This window comes from Ornithorhynchus anatinus, chromosome 8 (genome assembly GCF_004115215.2).
Source record: "Ornithorhynchus anatinus isolate Pmale09 chromosome 8, mOrnAna1.pri.v4, whole genome shotgun sequence".
Classification (NCBI taxonomy): domain Eukaryota; kingdom Metazoa; phylum Chordata; class Mammalia; order Monotremata; family Ornithorhynchidae; genus Ornithorhynchus; species Ornithorhynchus anatinus.
In genome coordinates this window covers 37,970,645-37,992,715 of record NC_041735.1, presented here as the reverse complement: position 1 = coordinate 37,992,715, position 22,071 = coordinate 37,970,645, and the positions used below count along the sequence as shown (strand labels likewise).

At 46.4% G+C, this 22,071-nt stretch overlaps 1 protein-coding gene across 1 annotated transcript in view; it reads right to left on the bottom strand.

The window, feature by feature from the left end:
• LIMD1 (LIM domain containing 1) overlaps nucleotides 1–22,071 on the bottom strand; it is a 57,962-nt gene that overhangs the window by 14,822 nt on the left and 21,069 nt on the right. Inside the window, exon 3 of the mRNA XM_029070766.1 lies at nucleotides 11,037–11,138. Coding sequence (XP_028926599.1) covers nucleotides 11,037–11,138 — 102 coding nt within the window. The remainder of the gene's footprint in view (nucleotides 1–11,036; nucleotides 11,139–22,071) is intronic.

The following is a 22,071-nucleotide window of genomic DNA, read 5'->3' as shown; positions in this document are numbered from 1 at the left end:
CCATGAGCCTGAACTGGTTTGGATTGAGTTCAGCTTGGAGATGAAGGGCAAACTGGGGGAAACCCACAGATGGTCCCTTCCGGCCTTATGGTTTCATTTGAGGCCTAAAGGGGAATTCCAGACTTGAATGGCATTTTTTCCTCCCCACTGTGAACATCAGCCAGGCTTCACCAGCCAGGATTCCTACATTCTTAAATTCACTTGGGAATCACAAAACCCCATTATCAGTAGGATCTAAGTAACTAAGCCTTAACCCTAATATGACTTCTTCTTCTCAGCCCTAGTCAATATAAAACATTCTTAGGGTCATATTTGACAATCCAGCATGGGTTTCCACTGACTCTTGTCTTGATGTGGAGAAAACATTGACTTTTTTTTATTAGTTTGTGGAGAACCACTCAAACAAAAAAAGCTTTACTGAAATTCAGTTTTTCCTTCTAAAATATATTTTAAATCCCCAAAACCTTTCATTGGACCTTACAGAAAGGTTCCAAAAGATCCTTAGGCCTTCATTAGTTCTTCCCATTGATCAATATCATTCTCCCTAACAAATTAATTATGATTTACTTCATCTCTATTAATCTTCCCCACCAAACTGGAAACTCCTCACAGGCAGAGATGGCATCTTCTTTTTTTTCTTCTTCTGTACAAGCTCTTCATATGATGCTCTGCACACTCAACACACCATGTTGACGGATGCCTTACCCCTTCTGTGCCCTTTGTGTAATTACGCTAAGCAAAACCAAGAGTTGCCTACTGCCAGATACTCACTACAATTTGCTATGAAAATCTATATAAAACTACCTTGAGGGAAAAGAGAGCCAGTGTCTAGCAATTTCCTGGCAGCCTCATTAGCTGATTACTATGGGTCCTGTGCATGCTAAACTGTAAGCTCAACTAACAGTGTGCGTATGATCAACCGGTACAAATTTTCATCCTAGAAAATCATATTTTAAAACCTAAATCATTTTCCGTGGCCTGCATTCTGTTATTACTTCCCTTTTAGGGAAAAATACACCTCAGGGTCTAGTGTGAAACAGGAAGGAAGCAGAACAAAGTCACTTCCCCTGCAGAAAGTTAGTCCAATTTCCAGATAAGTATGTGGACACTAGAGGGCACAAACAGGCTAGAAAACTTGGAACTACTGCATAATAAAATGCTGAAAATAGTTATTAAAAATATTCAGAGCAAGAAGATATGATAGAAATGTTGTTCTTGTGTATGCGTGTGTGAGTGATCCCACGCTCCCTGAAAAGTTTTCATTCTTGGAAAAACAACTGCCACTGGGTGTTTCCACGAACCGGGGGGCCGGACCCAAACTTCACTGTCCAGGTCAGTTTGAAAAGACTAGCCGGTCCCAAGTTTGGGACTCTGCAGTGCTGGTCAGGCCAACAACTTGTCTTTGAAGGCCGGAATTGAGCAGCTGACTACTTTCTGTCAGTACCAACGGTGGAGTGTTATTTGCTAGAACGCAGCTGAAATTCCTGGCTTTCTTCAAACTCGGCCTTAAGTCCCACGCCATTTACAGCTCCCTTGTTCCAGTTGAAAGGAAATTTCACCATGTCTTCTCATTTCCTGGAACAATGCCTGATCAAAACTCTCTCCCTCCTTCCCTCCCCTCTCACCTCTTTCTCTCTTAGTGGGCACCAGCAAATAGGAATATTCAGAATTTCAGGCCAGATACACTGTTTGGTGGACAGCTGGGGTTAGAGAACCAAGCCAAGTGCTGAGCAGTTCCTGAAACTGTGAGGAAGACCAAGATGTGGCCGGGCAATGGAAGTGGTTCCTGGTCTACATATTTGAGCCTCAAAAGAGAAGACAGATAATTAACGTGAGCTAGGCTCATCTAGGCCAGGCGTCCGCAAACCATGGCTTGCAAGCCAACCCAGGATCTGCTTGGAGTCAGATGGGACTCTCAAGCACAGACTCAGCACTGTGATGGCAAAGCCATTAGCTTCGGTTCCACAGCCAAACGTGGTGCAGGAAATAGCCGGTCCTCCCTTTGAGCCAGGAAGGGGTTGAAGGGGAGCCAAGATGGTGGCTCCGCTCTTTGCCGGACAGCAGGGTGACCTGGACCTGCTCTTGTCCATCGGGAGCACCAGCCAAGTCCACAAGGGAGATTATGGTCACTCATCCCCTCTTAGGGGCCGGGGACAAGGGCAGCCTCCATGCCAGGCACCACGTACACCACGAGAGGCCGGGGTGGGTGTGTTTGGGACTTGGGGTGAATCAGGTGGCAATTCAGCAAACATTCCTGTTCGGCTCTGCAACTGAGCGGTAATAGCGGTAATAATACTGGTATTTGTTAAGCACTCACTAAATGCAAAGCACCGTACTAGACAAAATATAAGCAGATCCAGACGCAGGCCCTGTCCCACATGAGGGTCAGAGTTTAAGAGGAAGGGAGAATGGATATTTTATCCCCATTTAAAGATGAGGGAACTAAGGCAGAGAGAAATTCAGTGACTCACCCAAGCTCACATAGCAGGCAATTTGTACAATCATTAACGGCCTGGGAGTCACAAAGTCATGGGTTCTAATCCCGGCTCCGCCACTTGTCTGCTGTGTGACCTTGGGCAAGTCATTTCATTTCTTTGTGCCACAGTTACCTCATCCGTAAAATGGGGATTATGACTGTGAGCTCTGTGGGATGGGGACTGTGTCCACCCAATTACCTTGTATCTATCCCAGTGCTTAGAACAGTGCCTGGTACATAGTAAGCGCTTAACAAATACCACTATTACTACCAGAACCGAGGCCCACTGAGTTCCAAGCCCACGCTCCATCCACTAGGCCGCTCTGCTTCTCACTTCCATCTTTAGAAAACCATAAACCAAGAGGTGTTTGGGGTCAGTTGCACGGTGACTCCTCTGCCAGAATTATCCAGATTATTGAGAGTGAGATGCTTTTCCCAACCACAGAGGGAAAAAAGTAGTTACTAAATCAAAGAGGATCAATGCAAGTGCTGTGAATCTGTAAAACCAAAGACATGGCTTCAATGCAAGTGCTGTGAATCTGTAAAACCGAAGACATGGCTAGCAGATGTGGAAAGGGGAAAGCGCAACAGCTGAGATGAAATGGGATAAGAGTTTTATTGACTTTTTTCTCCTGATAATCTCCATATTTGCCCCAGATCTGCACAGGGCTAAACAATTCTGCCACACCAGTTCAAGGTATCTGTGCAGGGGAAGGCCATATGTTTTTGGATCTAAGAGCACCTTGTTATGGCCTGAACCAGCTTAGGGAACACTGAGATTAGCCTGCCTTCCCAACTGACGTTTCTGGCTTTTTCCCTCCACACTGATTCCAACAAAGGGGGCCGCAAGGCCTCCAGCATTCTCAGGCAGCAGCTGTCAATCAGGTTGATCAGGAAACCCACCTAAGAAGCCTGCCCCAACCAAGAGAAGGCTGCCTGACCAAATAACAATACCTCTGTCCCACTGCATCGAGGACGAGGTTTCAATCATTTTGTTATTAAGAAACATACGTTTTCCAAAATAATTTTTCCTTCTTCAAATGACTTGCTTTTTGGCTCCTGGCAGACATGGCCAATATTACAAAGTGAGCGAGTTCTACCATGGAAGGCTTTATTTTCATTATATGTGATGAAAGCTTGTACCCCACTAAGAAATGAACTGCAATATATTTTGTAAAAGAAACCCACTATTCATCACACAAGCACAACACAGATCTCTTCTCGAAATGACTCTTGAAAAGGAAAACTGATAGGTTTTATCATGGGTAGGTTTGGGAAATGAGAATTATGTAAGCATTCTAATTATATTTCTATGCTGCCCTTCCCATCTGGTAGTTTTACGTTGCCTGACCTTCCTTTTCAAATTTCTCTCCTCCCCAACTGATATGCTGCGTTTTCACATCAATATTAATTAGCAGAATGGCAAAGAAACAAAGCAGACTCCAGAAATCATGAATAAGCTGGCAGTTTGAATCACTTTTATGTTGGCTTTTTATTCTGCAGGAAAAATGGGTAACTCATCGAGCCTTCGCACAGCCACTTATGACCACCCAGAGAAAAACCGGCATCATTTTACATTAGGTCTAAAGGCTTTGGGCTGCTTCTCCACATTAAGGCCTTTTTGAAACTACCAGAAATCACTTCCAACATTTAGATAGCACAGAGGGTCCAACCATTCCAATGCTGTGTGGCAGGAATCCCTTAATAAGGAGGGAGGTAAGGAACCAGGGACAAGGAAAACATATACTGTCCACCAAACTCTGGTGCCCTTTCCTTGTTGGGTGTTGGCCAGGCCTAAAAATAAACAAAACTGTGTTCGGTGAGTAATGCCGGTGTCAGCAAAGGAATCCAGGCTGGGCCCTTGCCTCAAATTATTCTTCTAAAATGACAAAATAGTCGTCACCTCGTGCCTATAAGAACATAAGCAGGAACACAGGAACGTAACATGGAAGCAGCATGGCCCAGTGGAAAGAGTACAGACCTGAGAGTCAGAGGACTTGAGATCTAATCCTGGCTCTGCTATTTGTATGCTACGAGACCTTGAGCAAGTCACTGAACCTTTCTGTGCCTCAGAAGAAAAGGTGATGGAAGGAAAAGCCAGAGGCTTGGTGGCACATAACTTGTTTTTGATAGAGAGGAAAGGTGGGCTCTGGGAGTTGAAGGAAGAAGAATCTACATCTTGGCTGAACGTACAGTGGGCTGAGGGATAGAAGGATTTAAGGCCACCTAATCACTATTGGTCCCTAAGCAAATCACTTTATAAAGCTGAGGAAAAGTTAGCATTGACACGACATCCATCCAACGTTTACACTGTGGGATCAGTTCAATGTCAGAATAGCTCTCAAGGGGCTTACTGGGCTGCCGGCAAGGGGTGTGCCCACAGAGCCCTGCACTCAGCATTGGAGGAAGAGACAGAGCTGCCTGATACTGGTCCTCTAGAGGCCCAGAGGCTACAAGGCAGGACCAGGGCAGACTGGCAAGTTGGCCTCCCTGTGGGATTCAGTGGCTCCTGCTTCCCTTGTATCTCAGATCTCGTTCACACCTGTACTTGCTGTTGGGGGTCAGTGGAATATCCTAGGCCCGCATCACCCATTTCACAGATGGGAGCGAGGAAATGAGGTACAGGAGACCAGATAGGTGGCCGGTGATAAGCCAGAAAAGGGGACCATGGATCTTGACTCCTAATCATCATAATAATGGTGTCATTTGTTTAGCACTTATTATGTGCCAAACACTATACTAAGTGCCGGAGCAAGTACAAGATAATCAAGTCAGACACCATCCCTGGCCCCCATGTGGCTCCTAAGTTCTTAGGCATTCTTAGTTCTTAGTTTTAAGTTCTAGTTCCCAGTTCTTAGAAGTTCTTTCACTGCTAAGGAGGTGCAAGAACAGGGATTGAATCCCCATTTTACGGCTGAGGAAACTGAGGAACAGAGACGTGAAGTAACTTTTCCAAGATCGCACGACAGGCGAGGGGCAGAGCTGGGATATGCACCCAGATCTCTTGCTACCCATGGCCCATGATCTTCCCGTTAGACCATGTTGCTTCTCTAAGCTTGATCCAGTGCTCTTCCTCTTCTCCATCTGGCTGCCGGGTCCCTGTTCTAATGGGGCTGGGCAAGTAACCAGATGTCCAGAGCTGGACCCTGTAGCCCATATGCAGAGGCAACACCCACAGACATCAGAAGTAGTACCAAGTGCCAGGACTGTATTCTTAGTTCTTTTTTTTGTGGTGCTTGCCTTTCATTCTATTTGTACCACAGCAGCACACAGTGGCTTGTGACTTGGTAACAGCTAGGCAACAGCAACCCTTAAAACCTGGCCTGGGGTATTCTGATCTCCACAGCTTGTCCCAAAGGCTAAAAATCCAAGCATCTCTCCTCCAGATTCCTAACTGCAACATAACTGACAAGAGTTACCAGGGTTGTTTTCCACAATGATCAGGATGTTTTAAATCCTGGATTCAGTCCCCAAGGAAATAGCAACTGGATTGCTGTCACTCGAGCTGCTCCTTCTTGGCAGTCTCTGATCTTTACGGAGCTTAGGCGGAATCTGGTTGCCTAGACACTGTCCTAAACTGAACGCGATTCCCAGACGTCGCACGTGAACATCGTTCTGCTAAGGCACGTGAAAGGCAGCCTAGTGGGGCCAGCAATACATGTTGCATCTCTGCCATAGAGACGGGAAGTTTAGGGTTCAGAGGTGAAGGTGGCAGTCAGCAAGTGAAATGATGACCAACTACCCAGGCTAATTACTGGTTTCTTCGAAGGGCTCCCTGGGATCCCCGACGATCATTTCTCATTTATTTGGCTTTGTGTCTCCCATCTTAAAAGTCTCGGGCAGGGGTGGGTCGCTAATGGCTCACGGTCCAGACCCGGCTCATCTGGACACCAGATATGGCTTTTGAGCACAGGGAGCCACTGTGTAAATGGACTCGGCACTGCCGTCACGGCCCCCTCAGGACAGAAAGGGAGTGAGGGTGTGTCATGATGGCAGCCCCACTCCTTGCCTTCCGCCTCATCGCAGGCCCACCTGGCCCAGTGACCAGTGGGACTCCTGCCTGTCCTCGCCCATCAACAGGTTAATGAGTGCAATTTAAAAAAAAGGCAAGGAGCCTCTGAATGAACAGGCCATCCAAGCAAGACGAGGGAACCACATAAACTAAATCCAAGCCATCAAACGACCAAAAATCAACAATCTGCCATGTGAACAGCCATCTTTTAAGGCAAGCACCACCTAAATGAAATCCTGCTCAGGTCCCAAAACTGCGATCCTCTATGATCAGTGCAAGCGACTGTTTCAGAAAGGATCTTAAAAGTTATCCAGTCCTGTCTCCTAGAGATCTCTACTGGGCCATCAGGGACAATTATTTTCCAGTGTGCCCATGGAGTTTGGCCACCCTGCCTCCTGGAGAGCCATGTGGAGATCTCGGGAATTGGGGGCCTTTAACAAACTATAAAATAGGAAAAAAAATTTTCAAAACCATCAAAACCATAGATATCCAGGAGATAGTAGATTCTACCTCCTCAGAAATATTATTTATGGTATTCAAGTGCTTACTATGTTACAAGCACTATACTAAGCCCGGGGTGTATACAAGATACTCTAAGCCCAGGGTACGTACAAGTTAATCAGGTCTCATGTGGGGCTCTCAGTTTGAATAAAAGGGATAATAGGTGTGGAATCCCTATTTTGCAGATGAAGTAACTGAGGCATAGATAACAATAATAATAATAATTATGGTATTTGTTAAGTGCTTACTATGTGCCAAGCACTGTTCTAAGCGCTGGGGTAAATAGAAGGTAATCAGGTTGTCCCACTTGGGGCTCACAGTCTCAATCCCCATTTTACAGATGAGGTAACTGAAGCACAGAAAAGTTAAGTGATTTACCCAAGGTCACAAAGCAGACAAGTGACGGAGTCGGGATTAGAACCCACAGACTCTGACTCCCAAGCCTGTGCTCTTGCCACTAGGCCATGCTGCTTACCAAGTTAAGTGACTTGCTTGTAGTCACACAGCCGAAAAGCAGCAGAGCTGGGATTAGAACGCATGTCCTCTGACACCCAGGTCTGTGCTCTTTCCACTAGACCACACTGTTTCCCAGGAACTGCTTTTTCCTTTATTTCCCCTTTTCTACTTCAGCAGTGAGAATTCAAGCTCTGCCAGCCCGAAGCACTTGGAAGGAATCGCCGCCAACCTTGACCAATTTTTCTGCATGGGGCCTTGGGCTCCACGTGATCTAACATGGTTAACAGACTTTAAACTCCTTGTGGGCGGGGAATGTGTCTACCAACTCTGTTGTGTTGGACTCTCCCAAGCGCTTGATACGGTGCTCTGCACACAGAAAGCACTCAATAAATACCACTGATTGATTGATTGATTCTCCTTCCTTCGCCCGCCTCCTCTCTTACAAACAAAAAGAAAAGCACCCACTTCTCAGCAGATTCCACTCCACACATGGCGTCCAGAAACACAGCATACACGATGGCAAGCCAAGCAGTTCCTCTTTCCCATCCCCTGGGACCTGCCAACAGTTTCCTGTAGCTCAGCTCAGCTTCCTACCCTCAGGGTGTGCTAAAAAAGTGGGCAAAGACCAAGTGTTCACCAGACTAAGATGAGGAGGGGGGACATTTTAATCTCCCTGGGACTTCAACAGGTGATGGGAAGGGAAAGAGAAGACCTTAACCTATCAGTAGCCACAAATGAGAGGCGGCAAAGGCAGTCTGGCGACAGCAAGGAGGAACCAGTTGTTAGCATTGGTACCTTCCTGTTACTGGAATTGCTCCTGGAAGGTTTTAATGAACTGTCAGGGTCAACGACAGTGAAACCTACAATGGCAGGTGGCTACCAGGACAAGATAAGAGGAGACCACACAAAGTCACCCCAGGCATCTACCCTGCTCTTTCCCCTTTCTGCATCGCTCAGCAGCCTCCTGCTAGAGAATGAGGGACATGTTCCTTAGTCTTTAAATATTATTATTGTCAGTAGTAATAATAACTGTGGGATGAGAAGCAGCGTGGCTCTGTGGAAAGAGCATGGGCTTTGGAGTCAGAGGTCATGAGTTCGAATCCCAGCTCTGCCACTTGTCAGCTGTGTGAATGTGGGCAAGTCACTTAACTTCTCTGTGCCTCAGTTACCTCATCTGCAAAATGGGGATGAAGACTGTGAGCCCCACGTGGGACAACCTGATTCCCCTGTGTCTACCCTAACGCTTAGAACACTGCTCTGCACATAGTAAGCGCTTAACAAATACCAACATTATTATTATCTGTTAAGCACAGATACCTGGCGTAGATACAATCCAGATGGATCAGACACAGTCCTGATCCCACAGGGGTTTCAGAGTCTAACGGGAAGGTAGAGAGGATATTTAATCCCCATTTTACAGATGGGGAACCTGAGGCACAGAAAAATTAAATTACTTGCCCACGGTCACCCAGCAGGCATGGGGCAGAGATAGGATTAGAACCCAGGTTTTCTGACTTCCAGCCTGTTCTCTCTTCACTAGGTCATGCTGCTTCCCACTGTTACACTGCTCAGAGGAATTGCACCCAGCAGACTGCCCAGGAGCCCTGCTCAGGCCGCTGGGCACTCGGCTTTCTATCAACCTTGTGCTTGTATCTACCCCAGCGCTTAGTACAGTGCCTGGCAAATAGTGAGCGCTTAACAAATACCATAATTATTATTATCCCTCTTCAATCCAAGCCCCGGTGGGTGGCACCACAGGTACCTAGGGTCTCTCTCCAGTTTGAGGCTCCTCTGGAGTGGTCTGCTTGGCAACCCACGGCTCTCTCCTGGCACAGAGGAGCCCAAGACACTCTGGGGGAGTGTTGGACTGGTTCCACTCCTGACCAAAACCCCCAGAGGGCCCGATATCGCCCTGCTTCCCAAAGGCTCCCAGACTAGGGGTGGCCCCAGTCTCCACCTGACCCTCCAGACTGTATCAGGGGATTGCTACAAAGCCACCCTGGGGCCTGAGAAACTGGCCATGCCCCCTCCGCCTCTATTTTGTAGGAGAGCGGGGGGGGGGGGGGGGGCAAGGTTCCCCACTGGGACCCTCCTCTACTCCAACTGGGGCAATTTTGCAATGTCCTCCCAGTAAGCAGAGGTCCTAACTCTATCTTCAGTTCACGGAAAATGCCTCCAAATCATTTGGTACAAAAGCCAAGCCACCATTATCGGCTCACAAGGGGAAAAATGTTCAAAAACAGCACGTCTTGCTTTCGACAGGCAGGCGCAAGTGAAACTCTATGATTCATTAATGTTTTTATTGCCTGGAACATATTTCCCCCCACCCTGTCAAACACCGGGGCAGGCGAGCAATGAGACTGACCTGCAGACCAGCATTATTTTACTTCAGACTTTTCTTGCCCAGCAGTTTTAAGGAAACACTGAAAAACTAGCTGGGTTCTAGGAAAGAAGGACTCGATACCTCCTCCTGAAAACTGCTCAGAGTGCTTCAAAGGAAAAAAAAAAACCTGGGAGGCTTGACAGATTTTCACACAGCACCAGTATTTCTGCATGCCCAGAAAGCAACATTCACACTCCCTATATATTTCAGCCATCTACATGCCTTTAAGCCAGATGTTTTAGACAAATCATAGGCCTGCACTGCTTCCAGTCTGACACATCTGGAGTATCTGGTTTTATTTAGGTACGTTCCCTTGTTCAGTAACCAATTAATTTCCTTGCAGCAAGGAACAGATCTGATCTAGACTGTAAGTTCTCCCAAGTGCTTAGTACAGTGATTTGCACACAGTAATAATAATAATAGCATTTAAGCACTTACTATATGCCAAGCACTGTTCTAAGCACTGGGGGGATACAAAGTAATCAGGTTGTCCCACATGGGGCTCACAGTCTCATTCCTCATTTTACAGATGAGGTAACTGAGGCCCAAAGAAGTTAAGTGACTTGCCCAAAGTCACACAGCTGACAAGTGGCGGAGCTGGAGTTGGAACCCATGACCTCTGACCCCCAAACCTGTGCTCTTTCCACTGTGCCGCACTGCTTCTCAATAATAATGGTATTCGTTAAGCGCTTACTAAGTGCCAAGCACTGCTTTAAGCACTGGGGTAGATACAAGGTAATCAGGTTGTCCCACGTGGGGCTCCTGGTCTTAATCCCCATTTTACAGATGAGGGAAATGAGGCACAGAGAAGTGCTCAGTAAGTACAATTGACTGATCTACACATCAGGCTTTATTTCAGGGGGGCCGGGGGGAGGCAGAGAGGTTAGTTTCGTGAGGCTCGATCCAATCAGGTATAGGGAATAATCAGGATTTTTTCTCCTCAGGGCATTCAGTCTCCCCATCAGTAGAGCATTGGAGTGCACCAGTGCTTTCTTGCATTATTACACTAGTATTGCTGGGCCACTATTGTGCACTACTTGCCCTAGGACAGTGCTCTACAGTCAATGCTGTAAGTGCTCAAATACTATTGCTTGATATGATTGACAACCTCTTTTGACCAGAGGGAAGGACCAGAAGAGAAGTCTGGTTTTTCTATACAGGGCCAGATAATTGCTCCTCCTCCCCTTAACAGGCAGACAGAGACTCACTGCAGGCTCCGCAGGTGAAGCAGCCATCGTGGTAGAGGTTCCCCATGGCCTGGCAAGCCTGGTTAGCTCCAAACACACCCTTGTTACACTTCACACACGCTCCTGGAAAAGAAAGAAAGAAAAAGAACATTGTCACCAATGGAAAACACCATGCTAGGATGAGTTTTTGTTAGGTTGGAGAAAACACGGCAGTTTCCTTCAGAAGCAACCTAGGGAAACTGAGCTCTCTTAAGGGCCCTGGGGAAATTTCCACCTGGAATCAGAGCAGTAACCCAAAGACTCTGTCTGAGCCAGTGCTTCTCAGGAAGAGGCTGGGGGGCATCCAGGGAATCCCAGAAGCCCAGATTCACCCATTCCACTCTACAGAGCTGATCTAGCTTCACCCTTCTGCCTCCAAACCCATCTTCCCTCAGTGACAGATTTACTCCTTCCAGCTCACCCCTTCTCTTCTGGCACCAGATGTGGGTCAGCTGTAGGGGTTGATGGCAAGAGTCACAGAATTTTCAAATGAGTCCTGGGCTCTGAGACCAACTCTTTTAGGTCAGTGCTAAAGTCTACATCCAAATGTGCCTGGATCAATCAGCTCCCTGCCAGGAAGGGAGGCCTTGCTCTTCCCTGAAATTCCTCCAGGAAGAGAGGGATCATAATAATAATAGTATTCGTTAAGAGCTTACTATGTACCAAGCACTGTTCTAAATGCTGGGGTAGATACAAGTTAATCTGGTTGGACCCAGTCCCTGTCCCACATGGGGCTCACACTCTTACTCCCCAATTTATAGATGAGTTAACGGAGGCACAGAGAAGTGAAGTGACTTGCCCAGGGTCACACAGCAGACATGTGGCGAAGGCGGGATCAGAACCCAAGTCCTTCTGACTCCCAGGCTGGTGTTCTACCCAGTAAGCCACGCTGTTCCTCAATCTCCTCTCCCTCGGCTGAAGAGCAGTCCCCCTACTAGGACTCGAGCCTGTGATCCCTGAAGCCTGTGATCTTTGGCTTCACCAACATTGTCCTCTTCTGGTTCTCCTCCAATCTCTCCAGACACTCAGTCTCTTTCGCGGGCTTCTCCTCTGCCCCCCACTCCCTAATTGTGGGAGCCCCTCAGAGCTCACTTCTAGATCCCCTTCTATTCTCCATTACACTCACTTCTTTGGAGAATTCATCCATTCCCATGGCTTCAACTTCTAACTCTGCGTGGATATTTCCCAAATCTACTTCTCCAGCCCTGTTCTCTCTTTTCTGGAGTCTCACATTTCCTACTGCCTTCTGGACATCTCTTCCGGGATGTCCTGCCAACACTTCAAACTTAATATATCCAGAACAGGACTCTTCATCTTCTCATTCAAACCCTCTCCTCCCAACAACTATTCCATCAGTGTAGACAACACCAACATTGCAGACAACACCACCATCCTCCCTAACTCACAGGCCCGTAACCTTGGCATCGTTCCCGACTCATCTCTTATTCAACGAGCATATGTTTGTCACCAAATCCTGTCAGTTCTCCCTTCTCATTATTTCTAGAAGCCGCTCTTTCTCTCCATCCATATTGCTACCACCTTGATCCTAGCGCATAGCGTTTCCTGCCTCAATTACTGTATCAGCCTCCGCACTGACCTCCGAGCATCCAGTTTCACCCCACTCCAGTCCATATTTTACTCTGCTACCCAGAACATATTTCTAAAATGCTATTCTGTGCACATCTCTTCCAAGCACTTAGGACAGTGCTAGGCACATAGTAAGTGCTCAAAACATAGGACTGATTGATTTCTCCACTCATCAAAAACTTTCAATGGTTGTCCATCCATTTCTGCAATAAACCGAAATTTAATCAACTCTCTTCCTCCTATCTAACCTCACTCATTTCCCACTACAACCAACCCTAACATTTCAATCCCCTAAGACTGCAAATCAGGTGCCTTCTCCAATCTATAGTTTATTTTAATGTTTGTCTCCCCCACTAGACCATAAACTCCTGGAGGGCAGAGATCACATCTACCAACTCTATTGTATTGTACTCTCCCAAACACTTAGTACTGTGCTCTGCACACAGTAAGCTTTAGCTAAATTCCACTGACTGACGGATCCCAGCTGAAGGCCAACCCTCAGTCTATGCAGCATGGGTAGACCCTCTCCCCACCTCCTTTGTACTAATTTTGTTTTTCTAAGCTCCATAAATTCCAAAGTAATAATGTGAGGAAGAGGTTATGGAATTTTCCATGGAAATACAACTTTAATAAATCCTTCAATAAGTGCCACAGAGACCTGATTGACAGCAATTTCAGACAGGAGACATAAAATCAAATATTATCATCTTCTGTGACGCTAAAGTTCAATCACGGCATGTCCCAAGATGGCTCCTTCAAAAAAATGCTCTAGAGTCGAGTAAACTTTTTTTTCCCCTTAAAAGCATTTTAGGGAAGGTAACTATACTCCCTCATCTTTCCACTGATCTATAATACCCAAGGCACTAGCCCAGGTGAATGTGGCAAACAGAGGCTGGTGTTTCTCTGGGACAGCAGAAGGAAGGCGAGAGATGAGGAGGATGGGGGGGGAGGATGGTGCTGGTGAGTGGTTTTGTTATTTTCCATGGTATTTGTTAAGCACTTATTATGTACTAGGTACTATACTACGCACTTATTGTCATAATAATTATGACATTTGTTAAGCGCTCACTATGTGCCAGGCACTGTACTAAACGCTAGGGTAGATATAAGCAAATTGGGTTGGACACAGTCTCTGTCCCATATAAGGCTCACAGTCTCAATACCTATTTTACAGATGAGGGAACTGAGGCCCAAAGAAGTAAACTGACTTGCACAAGGTCACTCAGCAGACAAGTGGTGGAGCTGGGATTAGAACCCATAACCTTCTGACTCCCAGGCCCATGCTCTACCCAGCAGGCCATGCTACTTCTCAGATGTCGACTAGTGCTAAGGGAGGGTAAAAATAATAATAATAACTGTGGCATCTGTTAAGGACTTACTATGTGCCAGGCACTGTACTAAGCACTGGAGTAGATACAAGCTAATCGGGTTGGATGCCTGTTGAATTCTGTGGTGAATTTCTGTGGGTTGGAAATACCTGGGAACTTCACTGCAAGGCTGGAAGTGTGTAAAAGGAACCTCGGGGACATTATCGTACTATCCATACGTATAGAGGAACACACACAACTCCAAGCCTCGAGTCATCCCGGGATCCTAATGAAACTTGAGGCTACAACTGGATGCATTTCTTTGGCTTGAAAACAGTACCACGTGTGGCAAGGGATAATCAGATAAGGGGAAAGGATCACAGCTCCAAATAACCCTGTGCTTTCCACTGCACGACAAAAGTAAGCTTACTGCTCGCAGGTGGGAGCTACTAACTGGGAACTGGGAGCGGCAAGACTTTTTTTTTTAAGCCTAAGCCCCACCCTCTCACATGTGTAGGACGGCTACCTTTTCACCATAAAGCCCCAAACCCGAGGTGACATGCGGTAGAGTTCCTGGACTTCTCCTTTACTGTAAGCTACTAAGGAAGGTGTAGATGACAGCTATAATGTTTTCACACTGGAGGAAGTGTGATGAGGGTGTTAGAAATTAATGCCAACAGCTGTTTTTCTCATCTATGCCTTTAAAACAACCCCAACAGCATTCTTTCCCTATTACTCAATTTTACCCCATGGCTTCATCTCCTGTATAAATAGCCGGTGAGCAATGGATCTATACGGCGTGAACCACAGAACGAGCAGCCTTTCCAAGTTGACGCAAGCCCAAAAATAAAAGAAGAGAACTGGACTCTCAGATAAAAATGCCAGCAGACACTCTACCCTTAAACTGAAATTGCTCACCAAGATGTAAAGCAAAACAGGGCAAGCCCAAAGAGGGCTTCCAACTCCAAATTAGAACGTCCCTCTTTTGGCCCAGGGGGAGAAGAGAAATGACAGCCTACCGGTGTTATTACGGAGCATCCCAAAAGGGTGATTTGACTTTCCAAAGACAGTGCTAGGTCTTCAGGGGGTCTGCATCCACAATCCCTCCAAAACTCAAATCTTACTGCCATTAACAATGATAATCATAATAATAGTAATAATAATAGTATTCACTAAGCTCTAGCCATGTGCCAAGCACTGTTCTAACTGGGGTAGATTTAGTACATGCTGATGGGACATAGTCTCTCTCCCACGTAGGGCTCACAGTTTAAAGAGGAGGAGGGACAGGTATTGAATCCCCATTTCAGCACTTAGAACAGTGCTTGGCACATAGAAAGCGCTTAACAAAAACCATCATTATTATTATTACAAATGAGGGAACTGAGGCTCCGAGAAGTGACTTGCCTAAGGTGACGCAGCAGGCAAGTGGCAGAGCAGAGATTAGAACCCAGGTCCTCTGATTCTTTCCATTAGGCCGAGCAGCTTCTCCTTCACTTCTCTGTCATATCACCCATTTTCTGTTCTCCTTCAATCAGTCAAGGGTATCTACTGAGCACTTACTATGTTCACACACAGTACTAAGCCCTTGGGAGAGAACAATATAACAGAGTTGGTAGACACGTAAATTGCCCACAGTGAGTTTCCCCAACCTGAGCAACACCTCCTGCCCTTTCCCCTTGGTCTGACCTTATTATCTCGCTCTGAATCGTGTTAGCCAACAGCTTTGGGGAAAAGAGCAAAGGTGAAATGATCTGACCATGCTCTAAGCAGCAGAGAGGGAGAGATGATGGGGAAGGTATCTGTAGAGTTCCTGTTTGCTGTCGCTATCGCGGAAAGCTTTGTAAGGGAGGAATAGTGCCTGATCTCAGCAAACCCCAAACCCTTGAACTACCATACTACCAATCCTTTGAGCCCTCAGTTAAAGCATGCTGCTTTGTCGGCCTCCTCTGGCAAAAAGTCACAAAAACATCTTGTTAAATGAGCCCTCTACAGAATCGTTTATCTGAGCGTACAAATGAGCTGCTGGCTGGCTTGTTTTCCCCATCTTCCTTGTCCTCCAACAGTTCTTCAGACGACGGGGCCAGACTCTGGATGTGTGTCTGGACAAGCATCGGCGGGACGCAGAATAAACAAAAGGAGGAAGACACAGTCTGGCCATAGCAAAATAAAAAGCATTCTGACCGAACTCCATTACTTGAAATAACTATTGAAAATAATGCAGTTCAGTCCATTCTCAGTTCTTCGGAGGCACATTCCAGGCTGGAGGCTTCTCTACTTGCTTTCTCCTAAACCCTCCTCCATGAAGCCTTTCCAGGTTGACCCCCCGATCCAGGTTGCTCCAATCACTTATCCTTAGGTAAATCTTGTGGTGATATGCGTATTGGGAAAAAATTAACCTCCCAAAGCCAAAACCTCTTAACCATGCAGTGTCATTCAGGCTTTGCTTGAATGTTTGTGTTGGCTCAGAAGATCTGAGATTTTGCATTCATTAGCTCCATCTATAGGCAAATAGGTTCCCTGAGAGGAAAAGTGGCTCTGGGTTCTAGGCAAGACTGCAAAGCAGGCAGGGTGTGGAACTCTACTGAAAAGGCTAACACAACATAAAATGGTCACTGTAGTCGTCAGGTCTTCTCTTCCAAATAAAGTACAGGTAAAGCAACAACATTCTTCCTTTGGCACTTGCCAAACCCACCTTTTGTACCTCACTTCTTTACAGAGGTATGAATGCTGTGCATCAGAGGTATGAATGCTGTGCATTTGACATCGAAAAGTTGAAAAATTCAATTATCCAGGATAGTCAAATACCCGGACTGAATGTACTGGATTGCCGAGCTTTTGCAATACCTTTCATTTCAATTTTATGACACATTTATTTACACAGATCGATTACTGGTGTATTATGTTCAGGTTTCCCTCACCCTTCACAATTTTAGGTATCCATGCTTCATATTCTGTGCTCCATTTTGGCTACCATGGCATTGTGTTCTGAGATACCTCATAATAACAAGAATAAAAATATCTGTTAAATGCTTACTATGTGCCAAGTACTCTACTCATCACTGGGGTAGAGAGAGAGAATCCAGTCAGATACAGCCTGAGTTTCTACATAAGGCTCACAGTCTAAGTAAGAAGGAGAACAAGTATTGAATCCCCATTTTACAGATCAGAATTCAGTTTCACCTCCACACTTCGTCCTGCTCCTTGCCATTTCAAATTCATTCATTTAGTGGTATTTATTGAGTGCTTTCTGTGTATAAAGCACTGTACTAAGTGCTTAAAATTATCCAGACTCACTCTCAGCTCCCACTGGATTGTGCTTCACCCTGTTGAGATTCAGTTCCAGACTTTATCGATGTCTTAAAATATGATCGAGGCAAGAATTGAGGAGAAATTTACAAACAGGGATAGGAAAGCGACTACCTTCAGCAAGAAAGTGGAGGTGTTCGACTACCTAGCATGGGGAAAGGGAGTGGTGTCTGTGAGGAGGCATTTTGGTGTGGAGTCCATCAAGAAAACCATCAAGAAAGGCTACCCAGTGTAACTTAGGCAAAGAGATCTTTAATCTAATTTCTCTCACAAGACTTTGGCCTTGTCAATGAAAGAGACCTTCAGGAGCCTAACTCCAGCAAAGGAGAGCCAAGTTTTTTGTTTGTGACTGTATAGAGAAGCAGCGTGGCTTAGTGGAAAGAGCACGGGTTTGGGAGTCAGAGGCCGTGGATTCTAATCCCAGTTCCGCCACTTGTCTGCTGTCTGACCTTGGGCAAGTCAATTCACTTCTCTGGGTCTCAGTTCCCTCATCTGTAAAATGGGGATTAAAACTGTGAGCCCCATGTGGGTCAACCTGATTACCATGTATCTAAACCTGATTAACATGTATCTACCCTAGTACTTAGAACAGTGCTTGGCACATAGTAAGCACTTAACAAATATCATCATTATTATTATTAGACATGTTTGAGTCCTCCTCCTTTAGACTTATAATCCTTGTAATGATAATAATAATGGCATTTGTTAAGTATTTACTATGTGTCAGGCACTGTACTAAGCACAGGGATAGATATATAAGCAAATCCGGTTGGACACAGTCCCTGTCCCACATGGGGTTCACAGTCTCAATACCCATTTTACAGGTGATCAGATCCAGGGAAGTGAAGTGATTTACCCAAGGTCACACAACAGACCAGTGGCAGAGCTGGGATTAGAATCCATGACCTTCTGACTCCCAGGCCCGTGGTCTAGCCACTATGTCAATGCTGCTTCTAAACTTCCTCACAGCATAATACCTGGAAGAGTGGCACTATCCATAATGGGAACTCAAAGGCTGGAGTCTCTGGCTGGGAACGGCGGAGGACCTGAGCAAAGGAATCTATGTTGGAGATAACCACCTCCATCTCAGCCAGCAGGGAAAAAAAGGGATTGAAAAGGGATGGGAAACATTCTTGGGGGTCAAAAGGTGCTCCTTTGCATCCCCGTTTCAAGTCTGTGGGCAGGGATCATGTCTATGAACTCCATGATAGTGTATTCTCCCAAGCTCTCGGTACAGTGCTCAATAAATACCACTGATTAATTCACAGATTGATAGGATTCATGAATCATTCAAGGAGCAAAATGTGACCACCTGAAATTGAACCAAATATTTTGTATTCATTTTAGGAACCGGAGAATTCATTAGGACCATTTTATGAACAGCCAGCTATTACAGTGGCTGCTTGCTAGTTGATAGGGGAGAAGGAGTAATTCTAAAGAGATATCTTTGCCACTCACAAGGAGCTTTGGAAAAAGAACGGTTGGGTACAGTGTCAAAACTCTTGGTTAAAATGACAAGTCTGAATTATCTGTGGATTTCCTTTATTTATGCCCTGTACCGGTTCTGGGGGTGGCAAAGCAAGCTGAGGCCCAGTGCGGAAGAGGAGGCGGAGGATGGGACACTCCCAAGTTTGGGGGAGGCGGTGGCCCAGATCGCCATGATCACCATCCAGCAGCTGGCATCCTACAAGTGTCTGGAGAAGCTCAGACATTCAGAGTCCAAGCAAGTGTTTCAGTCTGTGAAAAGTTCAAAGCCTCCCTCCCCACCTCCCTTTCCATTCGCACCACACCTGCCAAGATGGCATGGTGTCTTGGCTGGGAAGCAAAAACTTTTTGCTGCCCAGAATGTGGCTTTATGTACAGCCAGGCCTTTTCATGTTCTCCTTTTTTTCATGATATTTGTTAAGCGCTTACTATGTGCCAGGCATTGTACTAAGCACTGGGGTAGATAGGAGTTAATCAGGTTGGATACGGTTCCTGTCCCAAGTAAACAGCTTTTTCCAGAGTCTCCTTTGATGTATCAGGCAAGAGTGGCCCTCAGCTGTTCCGGGGGAGACTGGGGAGGCACCCCCCTCCTCTCATAATAATAATAACTATGGTATTTGTGAAGTACTTACTATGTGCCAGGCACTTTTCTAAGCACTAGGGTGGATACAAGCAAGTCAAGTTGGACACAGCCCGTCTCATGTGGGGCTCTCATTTTACAGATGGGGTAACTGAGGCCCAGTGAAGTGACTTGCCCAAGATAACACAGCAGACAAGTGGCAGAGCTGGGATTAGAACCCATGACTTTCTAACTCCCAGGCCCGTGCTCTATCCACTGTGCCATGCAGTTTCTCTTCCCTCATACCCCCTCCTCCTCCCTCTCCCCACTTCAAACCCTGTGGAACCCACTCAGTCCGTGTGGCCCGGGTTCTGTCCAAGACACCCAGTGGCCCTGGCATAGATACTTGGTTCCTGTCCCTGGCTGCAGTTCTGGGAGCCATGAGGGGTAATGCCTGTTCCCTCTCCAATCCTGGCCCTGGGTACTGGGGGGTAGCTGAGTCCCAGTGGAAGCTGCAGGAACCTATGTGTGGGGGAGTGTGGGTGTGAATGCCTGTGTGCACACAGGCATTCACCTGTCTAAATCCCTTGGCTGCCCTCCTTTCCTGACCTTCCCCAATGAGAAGCCGAGTGGCCTAGTGGATAGAGAACGGGCCTGGGAAATAGAAGGACCTGGGTTCTAATCCTAGCTCTGCCACTTGTCTGCTGCGAGGCCTTGGGCAAGTCACTTAACTTCTCTGTGCCTCAGTCACCTCACCTGTAAAATGGGGATTAAGACTGTGAGCCCCACGTGGCACATGGACTGTGTCCAACCTGATTAGCTGGTATCTACCCCAGCACTTAGAAAAGTGCCTGGCACATAGTAAGCGCTTAACAAATAACATAAAACTTCACCATAAGTTTGTTCTGAAGGAAACAAGAATACCAGCAACTTCCAGAATGAAGGTTGCACTACAAAACAAGAAGCCCTGTGGGATACTGTAGGCGTATCAGTCATTGTCTGAGGGCCTTCATCTCAGGAGCTCAAAAACTATTCATTTACTCTGACATGCTGTAAGGAAGAGCAGGCAACCTGAGGTCCCAAACTTAAGTGACTTACTCCCAATAGCAGGAATAGTAAAATTTATTAAGTGATTTTGCGGGAAAAGCATTGTAGTAAGCACTAGGAAAGAATACACTGGGTCACCCTGCAAGGCAGACAGAAAAGCATGACTAGAATCCAGGTCACCTGTGGCTCCCCCAAAATGGTTGAGGTTGCAGGAAGCCCATCCTGGGTGGCCTCGGCACCTACGGTGGGGCAGCACGCATGGGGAGGCTGAAGAGGGGTTTCCATGAGCACTCTGGGATTCCATTTTGATCAGTCCCCTGAAAACCTCAGTGACTATGGTGTCTGCTGGTGGTGGGGCTTCACTTCTGAAGTTGTTTGGACGCCTTACTCCCCCACCTCCCTGACTTAAAGTTCAGAGGAAAGTAGAACCATGCACAGATCCTGAATTTTCCAAGTCATGGGGTAGTGAAACCACTTTCTTTCCTCACTCCAAAGCTCCCTGTTCTAAATTAACAGGAAGCTTCAGCCCCTGGGCAAGGAAACCGGAAAGCCCAAGTGGTCATATCTAACGCCCAACCACGTGGACTTCTTACATGAGTGTTAGTGTCCATCTGGGCTCTTTCTGCCACAGAAGAATAGCTCCTGCAAGCTCCTTCAAGCTTTCTTGAATATAAACTAATGGAGCTCTAGGAACCTATGGAAAAAAAAATCCCTAGTCCCCTCCTCCGACAAGCCTTTTACCAAAACTATTCACAAGGAACCAAAATGGTGGTTTACATCTCAGCTCTTGGCTCAAGGTCTGGCCCACCCTTGGGTAGAAGTGTGAGGGTGGGGATGGTTAGAAGGAGGCAGCAGGCAAAGCAAAGGGTCTGGATAATCCCCAGATGAGAGGTTCAATGCCTGGATAAACTGGGAGTTGACTGTGTATGAATATTTGAGAATGTATCTTCATTCTCCTTCTCTCGCTCCTTCATTCCCCCTTCGTTCCTCTCTCTCCAAAATCCAAACTGTCCTTGACCATTTGTTACTGAGAAGTCTGTATATATTATGAACTGAATCCCCCAGGCCAGGAAATGGCAGTTTCTAAATAATAAACAGAGCCAAAGTCCTTTAAGGAAGGTTCACTGAACCACAATCTTACTATACCTACAGTCCTGAACACTGAAGTGATTACTACAAAAATCCCCCCCACACAGCTGCATTACGTTTTTGTTTTTTTAAAAAATGTTGAGCAGATTCTATAAATAAAACACCAAAAGAACTTCAGAAACCCTGCAGGCAGGACTTGTGGTCAGTTGTTCATAATTTAGAGTTTCAGTTACTTGCTGATGCAGATTTCACTTGTCCACAACTGCCAGGGCAGGAACAGTGGCCTCTCCTTACCTTATACCAGCCGTCTAAATTCATTTTCTCCTCACTACACCCCCTTTCAGGAAATCTCGAGATCATTTGGGGTTTCCCAGGAACCCCCTGCCAACACAACCAAACTTGTGGAACGACTTATCAATATAGGATCTCCTCTTTCTTGCCTGAACTCTTTACATGCAAATATATTTGCTGCCGGAGATTTTGTGGTAGATTCTGGCCGTGCAAACATGGCCTAGTGGATAGAGCACGGGTCTGGGAGTCAGAAGGACCCGAGTTCTAATCTCACCTCTGCCACGTGTCTGCTGTGTGACTTTGCACAAGTCACTTCACTTCCCTGTGCCTTGGTTACCTCATATGT